A 26,782-nucleotide genomic window follows, 5' to 3' on the forward strand; every position below is an offset into this window, starting at 1 on the left:
AGAAAAATATGCATTTCATACAATGAGGAAAATTTTTCTTTATGCTTTTTTGAAGGAGGAGAGGTCAGCTTCTTGCAGAAACACAAAGGATCATAAATTTGGATCCTAGTAATTCCTGGCACTTTACAAGCCATTAAATGCACGTGTAGCTTGGTTATATTTCTCTTTGGTCAGCCAGTGTTTTCTTTCTTTCACCCGAGAACGATGAGACATTTGGAGTTTTATCTCTGCATGTATCAGGCCAATTAGCAAAACACGAGAGAGTCATAGAGTTGGACCAGGCTTCACTGATGTCATTTTATCTTTGTTTCCCAAATATAAAAAACCCTAAGCTCTATTGTCTTTTGTTTATATGACCATTTTAGAGTCCTGTCCTTTAGCACTGATTTACGAAAAGCGCGTCTCTCCTCTCTCTGACTTGGTTTCTGTGTTGAGCAGGAAGACTGCACTTTGAGCTTTGTAAGTGTGAAAGCCTAGGAAGGAAGTGTGCCTTGTGCAGCCAGCATTTCCAGGCAGGATTTTGTGCTTTGTTTACTGTGTTTCTCATTCAGGCCGAATGTTCCTATCTCTAATGAGCTTTGGAGGAGCACCTTTGTCCAGTACTGGCCTCCAGGAAGGCTTGGACTCTCACAAGCTGGGAGAATGGGTCCTGGCTGCTGTCCACAGGAAAACAGAGCTTTACAGACCTCCTGCTGCTTTCCTTGAAAGTCCCCAGCCATGAAGAGCCATTTAGTGTTACTAGGGAGGGACACTGAGCAGAAAGGTTGTTGAGCTGTCCCCTTAGCGTTGCCAGTCAAATTGACCATTACATTTGCTGAAAGCCCAACTTCCAAGGCTGCTGGATATCATTCCCTCTGGACATTCTGGAAGGAAAGGATTCCTTTATCATTGTTGTTGGGTTAGAGGCAATAGGATGTCCTTAGAGGACCCCTGGCATACTCCCACATCATGCAACTCTGTATAGATGCACTTAAGAGGGTAAACTGTGCAGCTGGTCAGATTGCCAGAAACCTCATCTCTGGTTTTCTAAATTCTTCCCATTTCATCTTTACTCAAATGACTTACATTTAAAGACTCCAGATCTTATGATCATCTGATTTTGTATTAAAATCTGTATGATTGTAAATTTCATGCCACTGATTTAGAAATAAGCACATGTTAAATTCTGTACTGTTTGTCCCCTATACCACCAGGGCTCCCTTTGAAGACAGTCACAAATTTTATTTGAATGTAGAGTTTGGTTAGTGTACTTTTGTGCTTTTAGTGGAACAGTGGTTAGTTCCAGAAGTATACATTGTATGTATATCGTCAGACACAGCTCCATGTCCTTGGTGACCACAAATGTCACAGCTTGTTTTCCTTGGCTGTCCTCTGCTAGTAACCAAGACTTCACTGCAGCTGTCTTGTTAGCACTGACTTTGCTTTAGTTTATCTGCTTCACAGTGGATCTGTCTTCTCTTTTCCTTTATTAACATAAATTATCCTTAATGTGTGTTTAAGAGTGTTCTTCTGAGTGCAACCTGTCCATATAGTTAAGACATATAGTTAAGACATATGTCCATATCGTTGCTTGGCCATGCCTATCCAACTGGAGTGCATATGAACTTGGGAGATGAAGGTGTATCAATGATTCTGCTGTAACCTTGCAATCTTTGGCAATGGAAGTCAGAAATGGTTTTAGACATCTCTGTTTTTAGTTTGACCCCAGTAACTATATTCTCATATTCAGAATTTTTTTCACTCATTACATGTTCTTTGTTCTAAGAGTCTTCAGAATTCCACAATTTGATAAAAATGTCTGGACCTTCCCAACTTGGGATGATCTTAGCTTTAAGAAATCCTGGACTTTGTGGACCAAATTTAATACTAAAACTTTCATTATTTTAGAAAAGAAGACAATCCTGTAGAGAATTTTATAGTGGCATTTCCACAGACAATAGGTATGTCAGCTTTAACATGTGCTACAATGTGACTTGTGGGACTATAGAAATCCTGGGGTGTTTGACCATGCCCCTGGACCCAGAGACCTAACATGCAGTGGGTCACGTAAGGTGCAGGTAGAGGGCACGAAACAGGTCTCTGCCTTAAGATTTACATATTACCTAAAGGCCCTAGCCCCCTCCTTTTTCCTGCTCCCCAATATAAGCAAGCCCTTCCTGGTATTTTGTGGGAGAGCACGCCATCCAGATACAACTATCAATATGACCAATAAAACTTCCATGTCTTCAGTTCCACGTGTCTCCTGGGACTCTGGACACTCTTTGTGTAAGTGGGAAACTCACGACCTTCGCTGCCCTCCTTGTGCTCCCTGCTCCAGCGCCCACGGAGCTCTCCCCCCCTGCAGCGGAGGTCAGAGCACCTGGCCTTCGAGGGCTGCCTTGTCTCTGCTCCAGGCACCCCCTCCTCCCCTGCGCCACTGCTCTAGGACCCTGCGGCCGCCTGCAGTGTGCTGACTGCTTGCCCGAGCTGCGCTGGCGAAAACCATCAGCAGAGAATGCAGCCAAGTCCGGAGTCCCGCCACCGACTGAGCCCTGGTTCCCCCGGACGGAGGCAGTCGAGGGGTGTGGGTGCGCACCTGACCCGCCCCGCACCCCACTCGAGTTTTGAATCACAGTGACTCTTCTGCCTTTTAATGAATTTGAGGTCTACAATTCCAAGAGGATAGAGTAAATCACCAACATGGTGGAGAGCTTTTCAGCAAGAAGGCAGGCATGGAGCAGGAGTAGCAGCTGAGAGTTCACACACTCATCCACAAACTGGAAGCAGAGAAAGTTAATTCAAAATGGTAGAAATGGTGTCTTTTGAAAATGTAAAGCTCAGTCCCAGTGATATACCTCCTCTAAAAAGGCCACACCTCCAATCCTTCCCAAACAGTTCCCACCAAACAGGGACAAAGCATTCAAGCATGTCAACTATGGAGGTCGTTCTCATTCAAACCACCACAAGTCATTTTTCTGAAATGAAATTGATGTCCTCTGCCTTCTACACCGTCAATATTGGCACAGAAAGATAAAATGCCAGTTTCAAGGTCTAGACAATATGACCACGGGATAGCTTATGCTGATGTGGCAGAATTAGGAGAAAGTTTCTTTTCCACATTGCTCTGCCACCAACAGAGTGCCCTGCACACAGCTGAAGAATGTGTTTTTAATTCCAATTCACCATCTTCAGTACTACATTGTTAAAATGTGAGTCTACTCTAGCTTGAAGATGCTTTCAAGTTCTTCTGGGACTTTAGAAGGACTCAAGGGTGAATTCTTAACGACCAATAAAGATTTCAAACCAGATTTTATTTGTCAAGAAATGTCTAGTTCCATAGAAAGCTTGGCATTTAGTCAGAATGACATTTTTTCTTCAAGCAGTTTTACAACAATTGGAAAATGAAACCCAGCAGTGTCTAGAGACAATCGCCTACAGAAGCCCCGCCCACACACTCAGCTTTAACATGAAGATACTGTCCCTCTCCCTTAGGCATCACCATACGCCTGCCCCCTGTTGATTTGCCTGGTTTTATGTTGTTTAAGAATATGTTATAAATTAAATTGTTCCTTTAATTTCCCTTCCAGTTTACAATTATGTCCCAGATTGACTCAGAAGTGAGATAATTATGCTTTAAAGAAAATCCTTTAAAATATATATTTACAATACTCTGTCAGTCTTAGTTAATAGAAGGCTTGGCACCAGGTGTAAAACAGAAATTGGTTTATTGTAATAGAACAGTGCCCTGTCAGATTTCAGAATTACAGAAAGTCTCAGTGCTTACTGTCATGAAGGAGGCTGTTGATTCTATAGTGTGGCTTAATCCAGCCGTACCTTATTAAAAATAAACATTTGTTTTACTATTTAGAGTAAATTGTATGGTCTCTAAAAATTCAAAATGCAGAATATGCATTGTTTGGACCATGGTGTTTGAAGATTTATAAAGCTGCCAATAGAGACCGTATGTATCCTAAAGGCTCAGAAATATTACATAATCACGCAGTGCTTCTCAGGATAGAGTCTCTTAATATTCATATCTGCGACCTTACTAAAACTTCCCCAAATGAGTATAATTCATAAGGTGAACAAGTAAGTTCTCAAAATATGTTCATAATAGTGAAAAATGAGATTGTAGCTTAGGTTAAAAAAAGATCTCAGCACATTATTAGTAAGTGGTCTTAGAAGTTTTTGATAACTGGGCAAATGGCCATTTTTCTCTCATCAGTTGATGTCAAAATTAACTGAGTTTTGTTTTAAGGTATTTGTTAATAATGGACATTTTTATTTGTGACATCAAGTTCATTTTTATTGGGTTTTGGGTTTTTATTCTTTATGAGGAAAGCAATACTTAGAATTCTCCAGGCTGTCTTTTAAGATGAAGTCAACTATTATAATTTTCATGATTTTTAAAATGTGGTTGGATGAAAATTGACTGGACTATCTGCTTGATGGTTGGATTTGAGAGAATCATCCTCCTTTCTTGTGTAGTGTACAATACAGCCAATGGCTACATAACTAATGAGGCTCCTGGACCAATACATCTATCCAGGGAAAGAAACTAAACTATTTCCCCTTTCAAGGCCAAGCTTTCTGCCAGGGAAATTACACCAAGCTTCAAACCCAACAGGGAACATCTCTGGAAGCTGAAAAAAGGGGACCATTGAAGACAGGCTGTCAAATCATCCACTCCCAGGTCACTGAAAGTGGTGGCCTGACAGCCGTATAAACTGAAGGATGAATCTAGAAGCTCAGTTTTCTCTCTTTTCCTTGTGTGCATATGTGTGTATGCATGTGTGTGACAGCACATATGTGTATATGCCTCCATGTGGAGGCCAAAGTTCAACTTCAACTGTCTTCCTTTATTGCTTGTCACCTAATGTACGAGGTATGATCTCTCTCGAATCCAGAGCTGATTGATTCAATCAGTATATTTAGCCAGCTTGCTTTGGGAGTCCCATGTCTCTGCCTCCTGCACACCTGTGTTCAGGGTTTGACACAGTCCGTGTATTGCATATTCATCTTTCATGGTACAGGTGAAACATATTGTACTTGTTTCTTTTGTTCCATGATATGGAGATAGTGTTTGAAATTGAGTTTCCTCTGAGCTAATCAATGAACTCGACAGAATTAGAACAAGGGATGCCTTGTGGAAGAGAAAAAACAGCAAAAATAATTTTGAGTGATTTTCAAGGCATTGTCTTCCTGCAGGGTCACCCAACATCAGCCCAGCCTGGACACAACCCGCAGACACACTGCATTTACCTGCCATTAGGCTGATTGCACCAGGGCCTTTTGCTGAGGCAGCTGTGCTCTTTGATTGGCATCATTATGTCTCTGAGTAGCACCCACTGCTAGGACCCTGTTTTGCTTTCTGACAGCAGAGTTTTTTCTTCAGTGGTCAGATCCGCTCCCAAGTGGGAGTCTGAGCAAAGCAACATCACCCAAGAAACTTCAAAGAACAAAGGAGCAACCCTGATCTTGTTCATAGGAGCCACTCGGGTGGTCCCACCATATAATAGTGTCTCCTGGCTTGCATTCCAAAGCTCAGAGAGCAAAGTCACTCAGCAGCCATGTGGACTCAAAATCTCGGCATGTCCTCAAGCTGGATCTGTAATAGAGGGAAAGACATATCTGCTTCCCTAGGGACTTTGTCTTCAAAGGCTGGCTAGACTGGTACTCTACAGATTTATGGCATGTCTGAGCCAATATTTATTTTACTCAGTTGCTTGAGCTAATAATATATAGCAGATTGGTATTTACAGAAGCAGCCTGAAGTTTCTTTGTTTGGTTTGACTTTACAGAGAGCCTCCACTCAAGCAGATGGTCCTGATGGGGATGCTGTTCTGCTTCGAGACATAAGTCTGCTTATTTCTCTGTGCTGCCATTTATGGGTTGTGAAGTAAACTTAAAGCATTTCAACAGATCCTATACGAGTCAAGTGAAAAAGTGGTTTGGGGGCTGGAGAGATGGTTCAGTGGCTCAGAGCACTGACTTCTCTTTAAGAGGACTCATGTTTGGTTCCCAGCCCATGACTACTGGTAACTCCAGTTCTAGAGGGTCAAATTGCCTCTTCTGGTCCCTGCAGGCAGCTACATCCATGTGATGACACTCATATGTACAGACATACACATATATTTTTAGTATAGATGATTAGAATAGATACTATAATAAAGTAAAATATAATTGAGTCATGGATTATTCTAATAATTCAGTCAAATATCAAACATATTGGATTAATATTATTTGGTAAATAGGAATACATGTGCATCATTTACGTCTATAGACATCAAGGATACACAGAAAATATAATAATTATGTATCACAGTGACCTGACAGATACTGTGATAGCTGCAGTGCAGACACCAGTAAATATAACAATCTGATGGATGATGAATTACCTTATATTACAGGAATTCTATAACAGGCATTCATGAATCCAACACTATAGAATTAGATTTTCTGTGGATGTGATTACATCTATGTGTTTCTTCTATTTTATTTTATCATAGATGTCTTATAGCTAATGAATAAAATAAGAGGTGGATATATCTTATGATATTTATAAAACACCAGTACACTTTTTCATGAGTGAAATTGAACTTACTTATTCTCAACTACAAATAACTGTGTCTCTGGGCATGGGTAAGCAAAAATAATTATTAAGACCATCTCATCAGTCACAAGATCATAAACTGAAGTGCCAAAATTGGTTCCAGAGAATCAAAATGTCTGGATAAGCTATTCTTGTTTCTTTTTGAGTTTACGCAAATGTTCAGTCTCTTGATCCAGAGTCAAACTGTTTTCTGTTCCCTCACATTGGTAAGGTTCACATGGACAAAGCTTAAAGCAGATGTCTTTTAACCCCAAACATATGTAGATTCTTTGGCCCTAACAGTACCAATAACAAAAACAAAAGAATGGAGCAGAACCTTGTTGATAGTTATTTTACTAATGTACTTATGGTGTTACGTAAATGAAAACTCATTAGCTGAGGTTCCCCACCTCAGTTGTCCTGACTGCATTGACATCTCCAGCACAGATGTTGGAAATGTCATTTGGTCTGTTCTCTAATAGGAATTTTATTCCCTTTCCTAAAGGGAGAGAAAATCATTTCTCTCCCTATTGTGTTTTAAAGCCATTGTGTTGTGTTTGTTTCAAGGGTTTGTGTGTTGTCAGCCCCTTCTCCAGGTAGGGCAGGCAGTGACCATGGAGGGTCTTGTTCACTGTGCTGAGAGGCTTCGTGTCAAGTCTGCTCTGCTCATTGTATGTTAGTGACGTAATGACTGGTTCTGAGGGAAATGCCTCACAGCTTCACAGAGTTCTAGAAGATTCTCTTGACCCCTGGTGTTAGTTTCTTCTGTAAGCATCCTTTCTTATGAGTTCAGGGAGACAAGTATGGAGGAATCCCTACCATTATAGTGTGTGTTTAAGAAAAGGCAGAACACTCCCCACTGCTCCTGTTCACCCTTTATAAAGAGAAAAAGCATGTTTAGTTTGAACTCTGTCTTTATCAATAACTGAGGCATGCTGCCTTTTCTGTTACTCAGTGAGCCCTGAGTCTGCCTTATTGTTTTCTTTTGCTTATGGGTTTCCAGCATGGAGCTCTGAGATGCAGTTCCATTCACACCCATTACCCTCATTCTCAGAGCACCAAGTTCCCTTTGGGAGGAGAGCTGGCTCTTCACTGGAGTGCTCCCCTAACATTCCCTTGGAGGATTGTGCCTCTCTCTCTCTCTCTCTCTCTCTCTCTCTCTCTCTCTCTCTCTCTCTCTCTCTCTCTCGGAGAACTGTCTTCCATCACCTCAGTATAGCTGTGCTCTGTTTCTCTTTCTTCTTGGCCTTCCCTTAATTCCAGTGTCTCTAGGGTGTTCACCTTATATCTTGTCGGTTCTTCAAGTTGGACATTCTCAAACTTTGTACATTAGCTGTTCATCTCCTTCCTCAGTACAATGTACTTTGATGTCATGATCTCTCACCTAATTAATGAATTGAGGAGCAACTTAATTCGAGTTATCAAGTCCAAGATCCAAGAGACAGCATCTATCCTGAGGAAGCTCACAGTCTTAGATGGGAAGATGACTATGTAGGAGTCATCACAGATCTTTTGGTTGTTTGCGTAGTACAGGGGGTGTAGACACTTTAGTTACTCCTTGTCTGTTGCTGTGGGAGGGAATTCAAGCATGGTGAATGTGTCTCTGTTCTCTGGGATTTCTCTCCATTCTAAAACAAGCTTCTAAAGGAGGTCTACACATGAAGCTGTTCAGGGTGGTGGGACCACAGAAGCATGAAACAAACACAGAAGAAAGTATGGTGTGGGGCCTGACACATTCCTCTGAGGAATGGCATGGGCAAGACAGCATTGGATAAGTAGCAGGACTGCTCTTTGAACAGTCGAGAGAGGCTGCTGAAATAAAAAGTCATCATGTAGTTAGGGAAGATGGAGTGCAGTTGGGAACATGGATAGCTAAATAATTACTATTGGCAGAGTTTATGAGAGTCATTGAATTAAACAAATGTCCAGTGAAAAGATAACGATAAGAAGACATCCTAAACATGTAACCTTCTTCTGGAGGCATCCAGCTGTGACAACATACTCACCAGGGACTAGAGTCGCCTTCTAGTCTGACATACTCTACTGACTAGCTTATGTGGAAGATGTCAATCTCTCATAGCTCAGTAGAAAAATATAACTGTCCAATTAGGAAAAATGAATTTCTATTTTAGTTCAAAATATAAGAAAATCAAACTAAAATCGTTAGAGCAGAGGAGGCACTGAGTGCTGTACATGCACAGATTTGCACTTTGATGGATGTAAGCACACTTTCATAGAGGTGAGATTTGTGCAGCTAGAGAGACAGCTCAGTGCTTAAGAGCATGCAGTGTTCTTGCAGAGGACCAGGGTCTGCTCCCTAATGCTCTGGGTTGCTTTCAATCACCTGCAACCCCAGGGTATTTGACACCCTCTTTTGGCTTCTAGGGGTAACTTCACTCACACATACATGTACACACACAGAGATACATATAAACACACAGAGAAGTCTAACTAGAAAGATTTTTTTTTTCTAAGTGTGATTTTGTGTATTGGCCATAGTCTTAGATATAATGAAGCAATAGACTGATGATCAGAGAGGAGAAAACAGAGGGGTGTGTGTATGAGTGAGAGTGTATGTGTATATGTGTGTGTGTGTGCATGTGTGTGCTTGTGTGCATGTGTCTACCCACCTTAGGCAGACAGTACTATAGACAAGAGTGGAAAGACAGTTTTACATCTATTGGCATAAAACTATGAAGCCCTGCCTGGCCTGTGATTTGCCTGCCTCTGTTTCATAGGACTTTGCTGATAGATCATTTAGTATTTGTTACTAGCTTAGAAATTAGCTTTTTGGAGGCAGGTTGTTGTGCTAAGCATTTGGCAAGAAAGAAGGCAGATTCTGATGTAGTCTTTCACCTTGTGGAAGAACTTGGCCTGTCTCTGATTCAGGATTGTGTGGGGTTGGGAAGGTGGGCATGATTTATGTAGGTCTGGGGAGGTGAGGCTGGGCCAGTACAGGTCTATGGGAGGCTGTACAACCTCCTGGGTACCATGGATGTGATATGAAGGTCATTCACTCCAGTGCCTTTTTGTGATTATTTATCTTGGGTTTTAATGTCAGTGGTTAAGAGCAAGGCTCCACAACATTGCCAATAACCATCCATGCCGTTAAAATATGAGAAAGACAAAAGAAATGCAAACTGAAGAGATATTTTAGAACATAAATGGAACAGAGCCAATGAGACTGACTTGGTGGAGTGTTTGGAGGAAAGCCAGGGAGTCTGTGATATTTCCCTAGTGTGCACACTTGCATGCTTTTGTGCGCATGCACACACACACACACACACACACACACACACACACACACACACACACCCTGGATGAAAATTAACTCTTTCTATTGAAGTTGACTTTGAGACTTTCTTGATTTCAAAAGTTAAAACTGAGTGCAAATTAAGAATGTTGAAAGCATGATAAAAATATACCATACGCTCACTTGACTTCTGGCAAGGCCTCACATCTGTCAAAAATGTCAAGATAGGAAGATATCCAAAGTATTTTTTTTTCTTTTCTTTAAGGAAAGGTTGGATTCTAGCCAAATGCCTGCTGAGGAATTCTTAGGAGAATTTCTGGAAACTATAGTTTTTAAGGTAATCATATTCTCCATGCTTTCTAGGCCCCAAATATTACTGGAGTGGTTTTAAAGTCTCGTTTATTTGTGTCTTGTTCATCCTTTAGACTGAGGTGGTCAAATTTCATTTTGGCAAAATGACAGAGGAAAATATTGTGCTTGGCACTGCATGGCCTTCAATTTCTTTGCAAATGTATGCACAAGGAAGAGGTATTTTGTGCAGCTTTAGCTAGATTTTTTCTCTTTCTTTTTCTTTTTTATGTTTGATGAGTATGCCTCTTTCTGTTAGACAAACCTAGACCACATTTTATTTTTCTGCTAAACTTGTGCACATGTCAGAGACTTGGTACATGTGTATTGTGGTTGGAAGGTCCAAGTGAGATGAGATTTCAGGTAAAACCAGCAGTGTCCTAATCCTAACTTAACTGTCAAATCTTTTCTTTGTGTTGTGCCTGCGTCTCACGTATCCTAGACTGGCCTCAACGTTGCTATGTAGCTAGAGATGATCTTGAACCTTCTGGCATCCTATTCCCAGCTGGGGTTGCTGGGAATTGTCACTACAGTGTTTATTGTTTAGAATTGTTTGAGGACAGTTGTCTAAGTGTGACAGAACAACTGTAGTCAGCCATGGACAAGAGTGAACAAAAACTCCCAACATTTTTGAGCCATTTCTGTCTATCTCATTCATTCATTCATTCATTCATTCATTCATTCATTCATTCATTCACTCTTACACACAAATGATAGAGAATTGCCATGGCACTTTTTAAAATTTTTGATCAAATACACATAACCTACACTTTCTATCTTAACCCATTGTAAATGTACTGTTTAGTAGCATTCAGGACTTTCCCAGGGCTTTGTAGCTGTCATTATCATACATTGTCTGCGTGACTTCGGCTTCTGACACCAAGGCCTTACACTCATTGGACAGTAACCTCCTCTGATGAGTTTTGAGTTCTGGAGTTCACCTATTCTGATGACAGGCACCAGGAATGACCTGTTATAGGTGCTTAGTCGCTGGGCCATGCCACTTGTATAATGTGTTTTGTGCATATCGCTTCAAGGTCAGTTTGGCTTCTCTTTAAGGTTGAGTGATATGTGTTATATTAACATCATACAGACAACACACCCTGTTAGCCAGACTGTACATACAGGGTCCTATCTTCTTTTGTTGTTTAGGGCCCCAAGATTTGAGAAATGTGACTCTAAAACAATGCAGGCACAAAGTGACAGGCTCACACTAGATACGGAGTCATGGAAGTGAGCATTCTGTGAGCAGTGGGTCAAACCTTGTCTGATGTGGATCTCTACTCTGTATGGCTGAAATGAAATTGTCCTTCATCTCACCTCTGTCTTTCCCCACTAGTAAACATTTACCTATACTACTCATTCTAGATTCTTCCATGTCTCCTCCTCCTACATTAGTATAAGGAGACTAGGGGACTTCAAAGCAAGAAGGTCACATAAATCAACTGTCCATTAAACCTGCACATTGGCCCTGGTAGGAAGGGCATTCTCATTCATTCTGAGCATTCCGAGCACGGATGGCTTTTCCTTCTCTGACTTACTGTTTCAGTTCACTGAAATCTTCACTGTTGAGACTTCCCTACCTTTAGCCAAATATATTTAACATTTTTGAAGCTATGAATAGAATATTCTTCTTAATTTTTTGCTCTAGGGATACACAGTTGGTATAAGAGAAGGCATATATGTACATGTGTATATGTGTGTGTATATGTGTGTATAGTGATTTGCATTCTGCAATGTATTGTTAAGTATTTGCTATAATAGATTCTATAGGGCCTTTTCATTATAGAATCAGGGCATGTATAGATAGGGATAGTTTGGTTCTTCCTTTCTCATCTTTATTCTTTGTGGCTTTCACTTCTCTAACTGATATAGATGAGAATCTGAGACCTTTGTTGAATAAGAGAGGAGAAAGCAGGCAACCTCAACAGTTCCTGATTTTAGAGGAAATAAATAATATTGTAACTGACAACAGCAGAGTAAAACCCCAACTGAAGCTTTACTACCTCAGAATTTCTGTTCTAACTGCATAGGACTCACAGAGATGCACAGAGTTTGGGACAGGGCACATTATTGTCAGGCTATCTTAATCTGTTGTGTCATAGTTTTCTTTGGGAGATCATTACGATAAAGTGATTATTTGTTAATTTATCAAAATAAAAAAAATACTGTCTAGCACTGAAAACATACAGGATTATTCTCATTAGCTGCATGATACTCTCGGGTGCTGGAATTGAAGAACAATCCATGAACTAGGAGCTGTTGCATAGCCTAGTGGGCTATGTAAGAAAGCATACCCCAGAGTGACGTGATGCAGAGAAAGATAAAAAACTGCAGAGCAAAAAGGAGAACAAAGCTGTAAGCAGTTTGGGCTCTTAACAGGCTGAGGTTAGCAGGATGCTTTTGGTTTCTAATGTATGCACAGGATGTTGGGCTTCCTAGTGGCACTGAAGTCTCAGTGGTGGACAGGGTGTTACCTTTCTAGCACTAAGGTCATAAGAAATTACCATCAGTGCCTTATCAATGTCAGTTGACATGCTGCTGATAAGCGTCTGATCTACCTTACCGATTCAAGTCACATGCATCCTTCTAGCATTCAGGACACTCAGATGGACCATCATTTTCTCTCTGTGCCTTTGTAAGAGCATCTAGCCTAAGGTAGTGTGCATTGGTGGGAGGCACACCTCCTTATAACCGAATACAATTCCATTGTGTGTCTGTAGCACATTTTTATTATCCATTCATCAATTGATGGACATATAGGCTATTCCCATTTCTGGACTATTGTTAATAGAGCCACTGTGAACAGGAACGTGTAAGAAGGATATCTATAGTCCTTTGGGTATATACCCAAGAGTGGACTAGCTGACTCACATGGAAGATCTACCTCTGGATTCGTGGAGGACACCCACACTGACCTCCATTGTGGCTGCATCAGTTTACAGTCCTACCACTGATGGATAAACAGGCCACTTTGCCCACATCCTGCACAGCATTTACTGTCCTTTGTCCACTTGGTGCTAACCATTCTGCTGGGGTTAGATGGACTCTTGTGGAAATTTCAATTAGTATTTCCTCTGATATGGATAATATTTTAAAACATGTATTAGCCACTAGAACTCTTTTTCCTTGATAACTTTGTATCTGTTCAGTCTCTTGGTCCAGTATTCAAAATTGTGTTGTTTGTCTCCCTATACTGTAGGTTGTTTCTACACTTGATTTACACCTTTATTTGTTACACAAAAACTATTTACTTGTGTGAGGTCCCACCTGTTATTACTTGTATCTCCTGAGTTGTTGGAATCCTATTCAGAATACCCTTACATATGCCTGTACTTTGAATTCACTCCCCACCTTTTCCTCTAGCAATATCAGCTTCTCAGGTCTTATTCAGGGGCCTTTGATACATTTGGAGTTGCCTTTCAAGCAGAGTGAGAGACAAGAATCTAGTTTAATTCTGTGAGTAGCAAGTCAGGATTCCAAGCATTTGTCAAAGATACTATCTTTTCCCATTGTGTATTTTTTGTCATATATCAAAAATACTAGGGCAATGTAGCTGTGGGCCTTGCATCCCACCTCTCTATTCTGTTTCTTCATTAGTCAATCTGCTTTTGTTTCAGTGCCATGCTGTGTTTATTGCAATGTCTCTACAGTGTAACTGGTGATCAAGTGCAACTGGACCAGACCACACCACTGTCCCTCTTGCTCATGATTGCTTTCCTCATTTGGGGTCTCTTGTGTTTCTATATAATTTTAAAGAATTCTTTTCTATTTCTGTGAAGAACATCACTAGAAATTTGATCAGGATTGCATGGAATCTGTAGACTGGTTGTATCTGGTGTGATAGACCTTTCAGGATTCTTATTTTTTTGTAATCCACGAGCATGCAAGATCTCTCAGTCTTCTTCAATTTCCCTGTTCAGCGTTTTATAGCTTTTTTTTTTTTTTAGTGGCCTTTCCCTTCCTTGGTTAGGCTTATTCCATGGTAGTTTATCATTTTACTTTGAGTCATTATGGATGGGATGCTTTACCTGAACTACACTCAAAGTTTTAGACCTTACATCAGGGCTTGATCCATGTGGAGTTAGTTTCTGTCTAGGGTGGAAGGTGGGGAATCTAGTTTCATTTCTCTACATGTGGATGCCCAGTTTGCCTACCAGCATGTGTTGAAGTGGCTGCCATTTCCAGTGTGTGCTTTAATACCTGTGACCCACCATTTCTTTCTGTAGATACTTACATTTTAGTTGCTATTTTCAACATCACTGAGGTTAACTCTACTACCTCTGAATTTCTGTCTGTCTGCCTTTTCATCCACCATAACCACACAGTCTCCATAAAAGATAGGTTCATGGGGAAGAAAGCTGGCAAGTTACATGCAGCAGTATGGTTTATTAATAAGCTCAGGTATCAGGTACACTTCAGGCTAGAAGACACTGGCTTTTTCCTCTTCAGTTGTGGCTCATCAGCCATTACTTTGAACATTACATTTCTGGAGGCAATTCAGGAAGTGAAGCCCTCCTGTTCCCAGTGTACCATTTTGTGTCAATATTGTTTCCTATGGAAGAGCCCCTTTCCCTCATGGGCTGACAGAAGTGCACTTTTTCCTGCCTCTCTGAGTAGCTGCAGGTAGGGTTGCTCTAGGCTAAGATTCAGGCAGGATGCTCTGGTTTAGGCTACAGATTTTTCATCTCTGACACCTCTTCTCAAAATGAACCATCCTTTTCCTGGTACCAGAGGCTAACAGAGGCATGTGGTTCTAGGACATTTCAAGTTTCTCCATTTGTGAGTATTCTACCATTCGAATGGACATCATAGCTGAACTAGTGAGGAGGCAATGGAAGAACTAACAGTGTCAGTGGGAGGAACACACAGTTATTTATAAGGAAGGATGAAGAACTAGGCTCAATCATTCAATCAATAGTCACCACAACTTCCGATTTTAAATACAAGCCTGACATTTTCAGTTTTTGAGAGTGTGCACATGTGTGTACCTGTGTACATGTGTATGTGTGCATGTGTGTGTGCATATGGGTGTATAGCTGTGTGCATGTGTACGTGTGTATATAGTTGTATGCATGTGTATGTATGTGTGTATGTGTATATGTCTGTGTAACTGTGTACATGTGTATGTATATGTATAAGAATGTGTGTATGTATGTGTCTGCAGCTGTGTATGTGTATTGTGCATTCAAGAGTATATGTATGTGTGAATGTGTGTGTGTGTGTGTGTGTGTGTGTGTGTGTGTGTGTGAGTGTGTGTGCATGTATGTAGAGGTCAGTCTTGGGTGTTGTTCCTCAGATGCCATCCAACTTTGGATTGGGCAGTCTCTCTCTGTCTGGATTAAGCACACAGACTAACCTAGATGGCCAGCAAGCTGTCAAATCCCTTCTGTCTCTGTTTCACAAGCTCTAGCATAAGCACCAAGCACTAGAATTCCTGGATTTCTTTTACACTGGTCTGGGACTGGACCTCTAGATTTCATGCTTGCAAAGCAAGCTCTTCACAGTGTGAGCTGTCTTCCAGCTTTTTCACTGGTCTGAGTAGATGCTGACCCTGCATCTTGATGCCTCAAGCCCACTAAGTAAGGGAAAAAGTGGGTTCCCTAATCTTTACAGAACTTTTTCATTTGTTTAGTTTTTATAAAATTTCTCTCTGCAATATGTCTCCCTTACTCAGATCAACATCTAGTGAAAAGAACATTCTGGGATGCTTTTGCTGGGTGCTTGGTTTAAAGAAACATAAAAATTTCCTCAAGTTCCACATGAAAGCCACATATCTTTTAATTCCATCTTTCTAGTCTGTGTACACTTTAGGGCATATGCCGGAATCTGGGCAAATGTAGAATTAGGCTGTGTTGGTTTCAGGCGAAGTTGACGTGGGTACGTATGGCAGCTTTAGAAGAATTCCTTATTTGGTTCTGACTTGAGCAACACTGAGAGTGAGCGCTAGGGCTCCAGCTTCTTGTTTGTCACCACACACTTAGTGAGCTATGGAAAGCGTACTGCCTCCAGAACGGACTTAACTGCTTTGTGCCTGCACTCCTGGCCACCCCCCACCCCCCCACTGCTGGCTTGCCTCCAAACCTGCCTGCTACTCACAAGTATTTCTTGCCTATGAGAAATGCATCAAAATTCCAAGAACATATGCTGCTGACTGCTGGGAGAGTTTAGTGGTGAGAGATTAGCATAATGGCTTTGGTTTGAGAAATTTAATTGGGCATGGTCACATCCATGTAGCGTCTACGGGTAACAAGCTGCGCCTTGGAGATCTTTATGTGATTTTTCAACTTGCTTTAAAAGCAAAACTAAAGAATTGAAAATGCACATGCTTCCTTCTTCCCTAGTATTCAGTAGTTATTGGACTGGAGCAACCCATCTTTGTATGGAATGATGCACACGTGCCTACATACACCTGTGATTTCATTTAAACTGCACAAAGTTTCAAATGCTGAAATGCTTAGTAGCTTAGTATACTCCAAGAGACTAATGGCTAAATTAATTTTTATCAAGCCTTATCCCTTTTAAATTTTACTTCTTTTACTAAATTGTTTCCTGTAAAGTAATGTATACATGAAATAGTGATTAGCTATTCATTTTCTATTAAAAGTCTTATGCTGTTTTCATTCATATTTGCATATGTGTGTGCTATGTGCAAATGTGTGCAGGTGTGTGTATACATCTGTGAACAGGTGTGCCTGCTAACATATGTGGATGTCAGAGAACAATCTTGGGTTTTGTGTCTCAGAAGTGGTTTACCTTTTTCAAAATAAAAAATATTTACCTGAGGCAGGGTCTCTTGCTGGGACTTTCCACAAAGACTAGGGTGACTAACCAGGAAGTCTCAGGCAGCCAGCTGTCTCCACCTTTCCACACCCGAAGTTACAAGTGACCACCCGCAAGCCCACAGTTTTTACATAGGTACTGGGCATTGATGTCCTTATGAAAAAACCTTCTCATTCTTATGAGAAAAACTTTAGCAAATGAGCCATTTATCCAATCTCCCAGGATTATCTTTTAGCTATTTGGTTTAAGAAAGGTCTTGCCTTCTAGCTTAGGCTAAGATCTTTCTGGACAGCCACTTGCCTAGGTCTCCCAAATATAGGAATTATGGTTATGAACAGCCATACCTGGCTTTTTTTTTTTTTTAGTTCTAAAGTGGGGAAAGAGATAGGCTGGAGCTAGAACGGGATCTCAGCATTTATGAGCACTCATTGCTCTTACAGAGGACCTGGAATCTGTTTCTAGCAGCCACATGGAAGCTTATAACTGTTTGTAACTCCTGTTTGAGGGGATCCAGCACACTCTTCTGCCCTCCTTGATCACCAAAGTCTTTCCTCTGAAGTCTGATTTCTACCACCAGGACTCTAGGTTCTTAGTTCTAGACCGTCTTCAAGATGAGACATACACTCTTACCACCACAGGCTGTGGAATTAGGTCGGTTCTATGTGATAAATAAATAAATGCCTGAACATACTGCTCATAGGCTGAGCATGACCCTGCGTGCCTCCATAGTCCAAATGCTGTGGTCCTGACATTTGGGCATTTAAATGCAAGCTGTTTCTTGTTAAGACCTTCTCATAACTAAAATGTGAGTCACTCGCAAACTGTAATGGATGTTGGCCTTGCAGCATGATGAAACCAACCGCTCAGAACACAGAGTAAGCTTCACCCAGACTCATGGCAACACAATTCCCAGCGGTCACCCCAAATAGGGAAAGGCCTAAGGAACAAACTGAAAGCAGCTGGGTGGATCCTGGCACCATCCTTTACAGCAGCGTTGTTTTTCCTTTTAAGAAATTAAAGTACACAGAGGTCAGAGCCAAACAGTACAGTGTAAAACAGGGGTTGGGTTTTTGTTATACTTATGACAAGATTTGAGTCTCTATTTGAGATGTCAAACTGGGGTCAGTCATGTGTTCTACTGATGATGCTCTCCGGTTAGTTCATCTACAATCAAAAGCCAAAACAAAACTAAAGCTGAATGCCAGAGTTCTGGCTGATAATGAATTAGCACTTGGGGGGGTTATTACAGCAAATGTAGGCTTTCATACAAGTTTAATAAACAAAGATTTGCTCCCAGGGGCTCACAGGGAATAATCAATGAGCCGATCCCGTGGAACGAAATAAATCACGTAGTATATGGTTCTCAGAGTAGATATTAACACATTTAAATCTAAATTTGATTATCTAGCCAGAGCAGTGATTCTAATGAGTCACCCTGCTGTCTGCATAATAAATGCTGCAATCTGGTTTCCTGAGTAGACTGTCAGCTTCCACGTCCTATTAATCGTGGGCTTTCTGAACAGTTCTGTCCAGGCATTTTGGGAAATGTAAAATCCACATGACAGCTCAGGTCAAGCAGGAAAGGTGGCGCTTTCCTTTTTTCAGAGCCAGAGGAAGTGACTGATTAGACGTGAGGGTTGAACAGCTCCTGGGGTAGGTTTCATCTGGACCTCCATAAGGAAGAGGGGGTGGGATCTCCATAATGAAGAAGGGATGGGACCTTCATACAGAAGAGGAGGTGGGTGTTTTCTAGCATCTACTTCACTGTGATAAAAATAAAAATTGTTCTCAGAGTAAGATTAGAATAGTTTTCTTAGTGGTTTTCAGTAGTATGGACCCAGTCTACACGCCTGTGACTGAGGTGCCGTATAACAAAATGTCACTGGAGTATCAGCGTGATGGCCTGCTGTGGGCCATGCTCTCTGGAATAGTCCTGTGCCGTTCAGCTTGGCAGCCTCTGCCATGGTGCTGGGCCCTACTGAGAGTCTGTCCTACATGCGCTCTCAAATGGAACCCATTCTGGACAAGTTATGTTTGTCTCAAGCTCCGTTAATGTTTGAGTCATGATTATGAACATGATGTCAATATATTATCACAGCATATTTAGCAGCACCAAGAAGATTGTTGGTCAGTGAGATGGAAAAGAGCTAGGAGAGCAAAAGGAAGGGGTGGTTCTAGCTACTTCTGTAGGGAGAACAGCTTCAATCAGTATGTTCTTCATGTTCCAGTAACAAGGCATTATTGCAAACATATAAAAACAGGATTGCTTTAAATGATATGTCCCTAAAAGAAAGATTCTGTTAGGCATGGGTGGGTTGTAAATATGGAGAAGAGAGTTTTCTTTCCAAATCTCTGAATCTAGTGGTCACTATTTTGTGTGTTGCTAACGGTTTGGGGAACTGGAGAGTCTCAGTGACAGACTGACCATCTCTACTCTGACAATTTAAAATACTTCGAAATGCACAGTGTTTTGAGCATGGACATGTTGCCAGAAGTGGAAAATTCTACACTGGCCCCTGAGAAGCCGTCATGCCATAGACAAACAGAAAATATGTCGTAAAATTACCTCCATCTGTGTGTAGAAGGTACATATGAAACAAAAGTGAATGTGATATTTAGACTTGAGTTTCTTACCTCAAATATGTCAATATAGTCTTACAAATATTTCCAAATCTAGAAGCAGCAGACTTCCAGGAAACCCCTGACCCCAGGCTTCTAGACTAAGCATTGCTCAGTCTCTGCCAACTTCAGCAGCCTGTGGATATGTGGAGAGAGTCCTGAGCTATAACCTTCTTTTAGTGAAAGAGATTATAGGAAAAAAAAAGTTTGTTCAAAGTTGCACCTTTAGAGTTGAAGAGATAGCTCAGAGGTTAATGGCATATACTGCTGTTTCAGAAGGGCCTGAGTTCAGCTCCTGAGTTCAGCAGAACACATGCTGAGTAGCTCACAACTGCCTGTAACCCCCATTCCTAGCTCTATAAGTATGATACCTATGTAAATGAGCAAATACACACACACACACACACACACAAACATATATAAAAACACACACAAATATACAAACTTACATAAACACACAAATACACACACACACACAATTAAACAATTCTTAAGAAGTGTTCTTTTGTGTAGCAGGATACTAATTCTGCTACATTGTATTCGTGGTGGAGCTTGGTGATTAGGCAGTAGAAGAGGAGATAGAGCTGGGAGAAGAGAGGAAGGGAAAGGGAGAAAAGGAGAGAGGGGAGGAGAGAAAAAGAGGAAGGAGAGGGGAAGACTGGAAAGGAGGGTGGAGAAAAAACTGGAGGAGAGAGAGGTGGAAGGACAATGGAGGAGAAGGACGTGGCCTGGAAAAACCGCAAGTTATAAGGGGAATAAAATAGAGTAGTGGTAAATCTGCCCAATCTAGGCGTGTAGTTTGTATTCATAGTTATTGAGTTGTGTTTTCTTTAATCAGCCCTATTTTTGTTGGAGATTTATCTCAACACTTTTGCATAATCTTGATGGAATCCTTCAATATCCATAGAGGCAATACATGTGAACTCTTAACTTTCAGTTTTGATTTGATGCAATGCTTTTCATAATTTATATAAATCCAGGTGTCTAATACTTCACATGGGATCTAACTAAAATGCTAGCTCCACAAAGATATAAGGGGATGCTATATCTTGTTTGTCACTCAGCCACATGCTTTTTGTCCTGACATGGTGTGGGTTGCTATTGTATCATTTGTGCTCTTTCTCTCTCTCCAACTATTTCACTGTTAGTAATTTCTGAAGTGTTTAAGAAGAACTCATCATTTAGGAAGAAAACATATCTATCTGATTTTTAAAAGCAATCAATTATACTTGCATCTGCACTATGGCTTTATTTGTAATATATTTCCTAAGATTCCTACTGAATGAGTAATTGAACTTGATGAAAAGACAGACCTATCTGAACATCTTCCCACAAGCCACAGATGAAATTATTAAAAATGGAAAAATTATGGATAAAATCTTTTCTCTTTCTTTTCTTTATTCTGTACTTCGCCTCTTTTTCCTTTACATAACTCTTTATAAGTTAACTTCCTCAAATGCAGCTTTCACATTGCTTTGAATTAGGACATGCTTCTTGCAGCAGGTTTTGGCCTTAACACCAAGGGCAGAGGCCAGTGGCTTCAGGCACATCATTGAGCCTGCTCAGCATTCCAGACTCTGCACTTGGCTGAAGAAAATTCAACGGACCCTGAGCCTGTGGCCTAGCATTGCTTTTCTTAGATAAAACACTTGGCATTTCAATGCCTTGGCTCACATTGCCTGTAAACCAAAGGAAGTGAACATGATGCTCCTTCAGATTTCTGAAACAGTAATACATCTTGCAAATGAATGGAAGTCTGAACTTTCAGTGTGCCATGCATCCTACAGTTTTACAAATAACACAGAATGGCTTTCCCACATATTGAGAATAGCTTTGCAAAGTCTAATAGGAGGCAAAGACTTTAAACAGGCTGCAAGTTCTTCCTCCACTCTGATGCCTTCTGTATTTTCATAGTTATAGTAAATGAACTAACACAGTTTCACACATTGTTTTAGGTTGAGTGTCTGAGCACATGTGCATGTGTGTGTGTGCGTGTGTGTGTGTGTGTGTGTGGTGTATTTGTGTGTGAACAGCCTTCACAGGAACCAGGTGTGATGTTGTGAAAGTCCCAATCTTAGTATCAACCCAGAGCTACAGTTCCTGTCAGCTGCAAGCCATACAGAAGAGTGTTACTATGAAAACCTGTGTGTAACCAACAAACACAGTAAGTGATATTTGAAAAATATATCCAAGCTATAAATACATTCTCTCACATGCACAAATTATCCTTTTCTGGAATCTGGACTGGGTTGCCTCTGGCATGCTCACTCACGGCAACATTTATCATCCAACTTTTGGAGTCTATGAATGTTAGGCCTTTGTTAGTCACAAACATCACAGAAGAAAATAGGACAGAATACTCATCCTTTAAGAGAATGGGTGAAATGTACTTATGTGCAAATTGAAGCACTGGTATCCCCCTCCCCTATTGGAAACCAACTGTTGACATCTTGGGTCAGAGAAATTTGTCTCCTCACCCTGAGGAATTCCTTGAGCTGTCTTCTCACATTGAGGCAATCATTTCTCTCAGCACAGAAAGGATTGTGCTTGGCTCAATGACATGGTTCCTATGTCAATGGTTTCTATTATGTCTGGATGAAGATATGGAATAATTTGTTTTGAAATAGCATGTAAAACACAGAAATCAAACATCAAAAGTTTAACAGACGCACATGAAAGCATAAATAATACTATAATTTTAAAGACCTCCTTCAATATAAACCTGGTCATTTTTTAAGATGAAATCATAGTTATCATTAGATTTCTGAATGAAGAGAATGCATGTTGAAAAATATTTTCTTGTATTCCATGTTCATTTAAAAGACAAACCAAGAGCCAACTGTGGAGGTGAGGTCTGCTGCTGGCAGCTTCCTGTGCACTAATTCTTCTGGGGATTTAAGGAGATGTCTCAGTGGGTAAAGCACCTGATGTGCTAGTGTGAAGACCCAAGTTGAAATCCCTAGATGTCACATAAATTGGGACACTGCAGCACATCTGTAATCCCAGATTCCCTACCCCAATATGAGAGGTGGAGACAGGTGTCTCACAGAATACCAGTTTTGTGAGAAATTGTGACCTTCTCCAAGGAAGCTTTGTTACATTGGTAGATGTTTGCAGTCTTCTCAGAACCTCTGCCTTTCTCACCCAGCGCAGAAAAGAGACACAGGGTGAAACTGTGTTTAAATTGCATACATCTTTTCTTCTGAAAGCTTTTCTTAGATAGGGAAACTAACTCTGGCTAAGGCCTCTCAAACAGAGCAGTTAATACTTGTGATCCATGGACCATGAAGTCTGTCTCTTTTTGTTACTATAAATGGGACTCAAGATGGACAAGTGTGTAGTTTTTGTGTCCTCAAATTAGAGAGCTGATGCTACATGGAGAAATCCCAAGTGTTTCTTAAACTAATGTATGAATGTTTTCATTTCCCAGACATTAGCTGCTACCATGCAAACATTTTAGGCAAAAAACATGGTGTCATCTGGCACCATGGTTGGAAGAAAGCTGGCTCCTAGACTGGGGAGACCTTCGTTAGAGGTTGCAGTGACAAGTCTCTCAGGGCCCTTATCAATCTGAATTCCATTGTGACCATTTAATAACACTTACTGTCAACAAATTAGATGCTATTTGCTTGGTCTTAAGTGTTCCTATGAATATTTTATACCCTTCTTTCAAGAAACATTGCTTTTGGAATACATTTTTATTCCTTTAGGGAAGGACAGTTCCATGAACTCCTGGTCTGCATTTCTGATTGAGGCCTTATGTATTGCTTTCTTTTCTTTTTGTTTATAGGTAGAAATAACACTTCAAGATATCAATGACAATCCACCAGTATTTCCAACGGACACTCTGGATCTCACTGTGGAAGAGAACATTGGAGATGGCTCGAAGATTATGCAGCTGACTGCCATGGATGCTGATGAGGTAGTTTATGTCTTTAGAATCTGTAATCACCATGACTCAGAGAATTTCAGGTGCATGGGAGCTCTAGTGATCAGTGACCAAGGTTACAAATTCTGTGTTCTGTCCCTGAGAGCATCTATTAGTATGTTTGAACTCTGATATAAGAATGAGATATACTTAGTTTGTAAAGTGGATGTCTCACAAACATGGAGATCCAAGTTTAAGTGTCTTCGCCCTCAAAAAAAGCAGTGTGAAGCAGTACTAGTTTGTAATCCCACTCCTGGAGAAGATGAGATAGGTGGATCTCTAGGGCTGGCTGACCATCTAGTCTATTTGGTGAGCCCCAGGTCCCAGTGAGAAACCTTATCTCAAAAAACAAACAAACAAACAAACAAACAAAAGCAAGATGTCGCTGCAGAGACAGTTCATTAGACAAAAGCACTGGTTGCTCTTGTAGAGGACCTGGATTCAGCCCCTAGCATCCACCTTGGGGTGTTCACAACGGCCTGCAACCCCAGCTCCAGTGGATCCAACATATTCTTTGACCTGAATGAACATCGCACTCGTTAATTAAAAATTAATACATTTTTTAAGTCGAGTTGGGTAACCCCTGAGAAACATCTAAGTTGACCCCTGACTTCCACAGTCACACACACAATTTGTACCTATAGGAGCCCATACGTATCCCCAACACAAGTAAAATAAAAGAATGGGACCCTGTTCAAAAATACAAAATTTAAAAGATAAGGGAATAATAAACAAACAAACAAACAAACAAACAAATAACAGACTAGTTCTAACAGCCAACTTAGAAATATAATAGCCTAGCCAGTTAATTTTGCAAAAATTAGTACAAGTGAATTGAACAGATATGGTCAGTCAGAGGCTGGTTTCTGATTAGCAGTTCAGGTGTCTGTCTTTTCCATTTTAGATCTCATGGACAAATAATTTTTAAAAAGTAAAGGCATCTAAAATGTATCTCTATTCTACATTTTCCTCATTTGTTTTTGCTTTCATAGCAGCCAAGTTATCTATTTTTTATTTTATTTGTGATTGGAAACAAACAAATAATTTAAAACTAACACTATTTAAGGTGACCTTAAACATCTTTGTTTTTAATAATTATATACTTTCATATTTATTTATGTGTCTACAAATTTAACATTTTGTAATATTTATTTCAGGTTGTCATGCAGGAAACTAGTGAGGTTTTCAATTTATTGTAATGAACAAATTTCATACCTATTGGCAAATGTGAAATTTGGACTCAATATAGATTATCATCCTCTATTTTTTATTGTAAATGAAGACTTACAATAGCCATTTTACAAATCGCATGGAAAGTTATATAATTAATTTACATCTTCCCACATAAAATCTCTTTGCTTTTTTTCTCCTCAGTGAAAGGTCTAATTAATGCTCTGCCATTGAGGGGAAACCCTTCTCAAACACCAGGACACCCTCCCATCTTCCTTTAGCCAAACCCCACATGTCCCGCGCAACCTCCCGCCAGCAGGAAAGACGCGGCACACTCAGGATCCTTCTGCAGTATAAGCTTTAATGCATCTTGAGAGGGAGAGCATAAGCTTCACAAACGAGGAGGGACCCCAAGGGCCTAAAACCCTTCCCTTATATAGAGAGTTAAGCTCGCCTGGGACTTGGCAGTCTCTGATGGGCTCCTGTTGCCTCAGGCCACATGACGTGTTCCAACTGTCAGATTAATCAAGGCGGGAAAACCTTCCAGCGCATGCGCACAGACTTGTTAATGGCAATGATGTGATAAGGATAGCTTCCCACACCCACACAAAACTGACTTTCTTCCCTCAGCTCCAGGAATGTCTGAATATCTGATTTTTTAAATTATGATTAAATGGTTCATAGATTCACTTATTTAACACTAAACTAGTTGGTAGAGCAAAACTGCAGGGGGGAATGCACACCTTTAATCTAGGGGCAGAGGCAGGTGGATCTCTGTGAGTTGCAAGTCAGTCAGCTCTACCCAGTGAATGCCAAGCATCAGGACTAGATAGTGAGACCCTATTTCAAAAGTACAAAATTAAAAGGTAAAGGAATAGTAAATAAACAAATAAACAAATAAACAAACAGACCAGTCCTAACAGCCAATTTAGAAACTTAATAGCCTAGTCAGTTAATTTTTGCAAAAATTAGTAAAGGGAATTGAATAGAACGTAAATTTTTAGATAATTATAGTTTTCTTCTAGAAAACATTTGGTGTTTTTCGTTAGTACCTGCTAGCTCTTTTCGTATAGAGAAATGTTAATCCTGATTCCCAGGTCAGTGATTACTATCAGCTGTGAGACTGAACACCCGTCCCGGGCATCTCAGGGACCATCTAATGAAGTTTAGCAAGCATCTCACTTTATTAAAGCTGATACAACATATTTAGGCTGTATTCGTTTATAAAATCTTATGAACTCCAATTTCAATATAACAGCAACATGAATATCATGCAATTGATGTAGTACAATCATCACTGAATGGCCATAATTGCATTTTAGAAAGAGCGAAATAAAACTCGTGTTTGAAATGTTTTGTTCTAATCACTTTAGAAGAAAAGAGCAATAGCTACATTCATTTTAATAAATATTTTATTGATATGGATGTTGACTCTGTGGGATATTATGACTAATATGGGATTTCTCAGCCCAAATTATAGTGGATTGCAAATAAATTGTATATGGAAATTTGATTGTTTTAATCAGCATACAACTCTCCTAAGAACTGTCCTCCTGGGACTGTTAGATCCATTGTTAATTGTTACCTAAAGATGATTCCCTTTCAAGAGCACATACTGCTGATATGCGGGCTGTGCTGTGCGCATGGTCTGCTTCTCTTTGTGGCTTTACAGAGCCTGAGAATGCACCAAGTAAGAGGCTCATGCCCAACCGCCTTTCTGCTAGTCTCCGAGATACTCTTGTAAGTCACAATGACATTTGAGGAAGAGTTGGAGGTTCCTTATCTTTCTAGGTATTTACACCCAAATTAGCTTTCATGTGCCTTGTTTTTGTTTTATTTTTGTTGAGAGTTGGTTTCTAGATTTAATACTTAAGTAAGGCATGTAGGCATGATCATGTAGATATCCCACTTCATAAAGACTTATGATATGTGCAAGCAACCTGTTTAAAGTCAGGCAGGGTGGAGGTGAAAGGGATAAAGCAGAATAGAAAGGGGGGACTCTTGTCAGCAGGTCAAGACAAGAGAAGGAAAAGCTCAGGGAGAAGGCTGGGGTGCCTGCAGACTCAAGGACCCTGTCCTCTCCCTCCCTCCCTCCCTCCCTCCCTCCCTC

General features: G+C 40.5%; 1 protein-coding gene across 1 annotated transcript in view; it reads left to right on the forward strand.

Moving 5' to 3' along the window:
• The window catches only part of Fat4 (FAT atypical cadherin 4), a 126,742-nt gene that overhangs the window by 30,299 nt on the left and 69,661 nt on the right, over positions 1 to 26,782 (forward strand). Inside the window, exon 2 of the mRNA XM_028763094.1 lies at positions 23,365 to 23,496. Coding sequence (XP_028618927.1) covers positions 23,365 to 23,496 — 132 coding nt within the window. The remainder of the gene's footprint in view (positions 1 to 23,364; positions 23,497 to 26,782) is intronic.

Source organism: Grammomys surdaster, unplaced genomic scaffold, assembly GCF_004785775.1.
Source record: "Grammomys surdaster isolate TR1022 unplaced genomic scaffold, NIH_TR_1.0 62, whole genome shotgun sequence".
Taxonomy (NCBI): Eukaryota; Metazoa; Chordata; class Mammalia; order Rodentia; family Muridae; genus Grammomys; species Grammomys surdaster.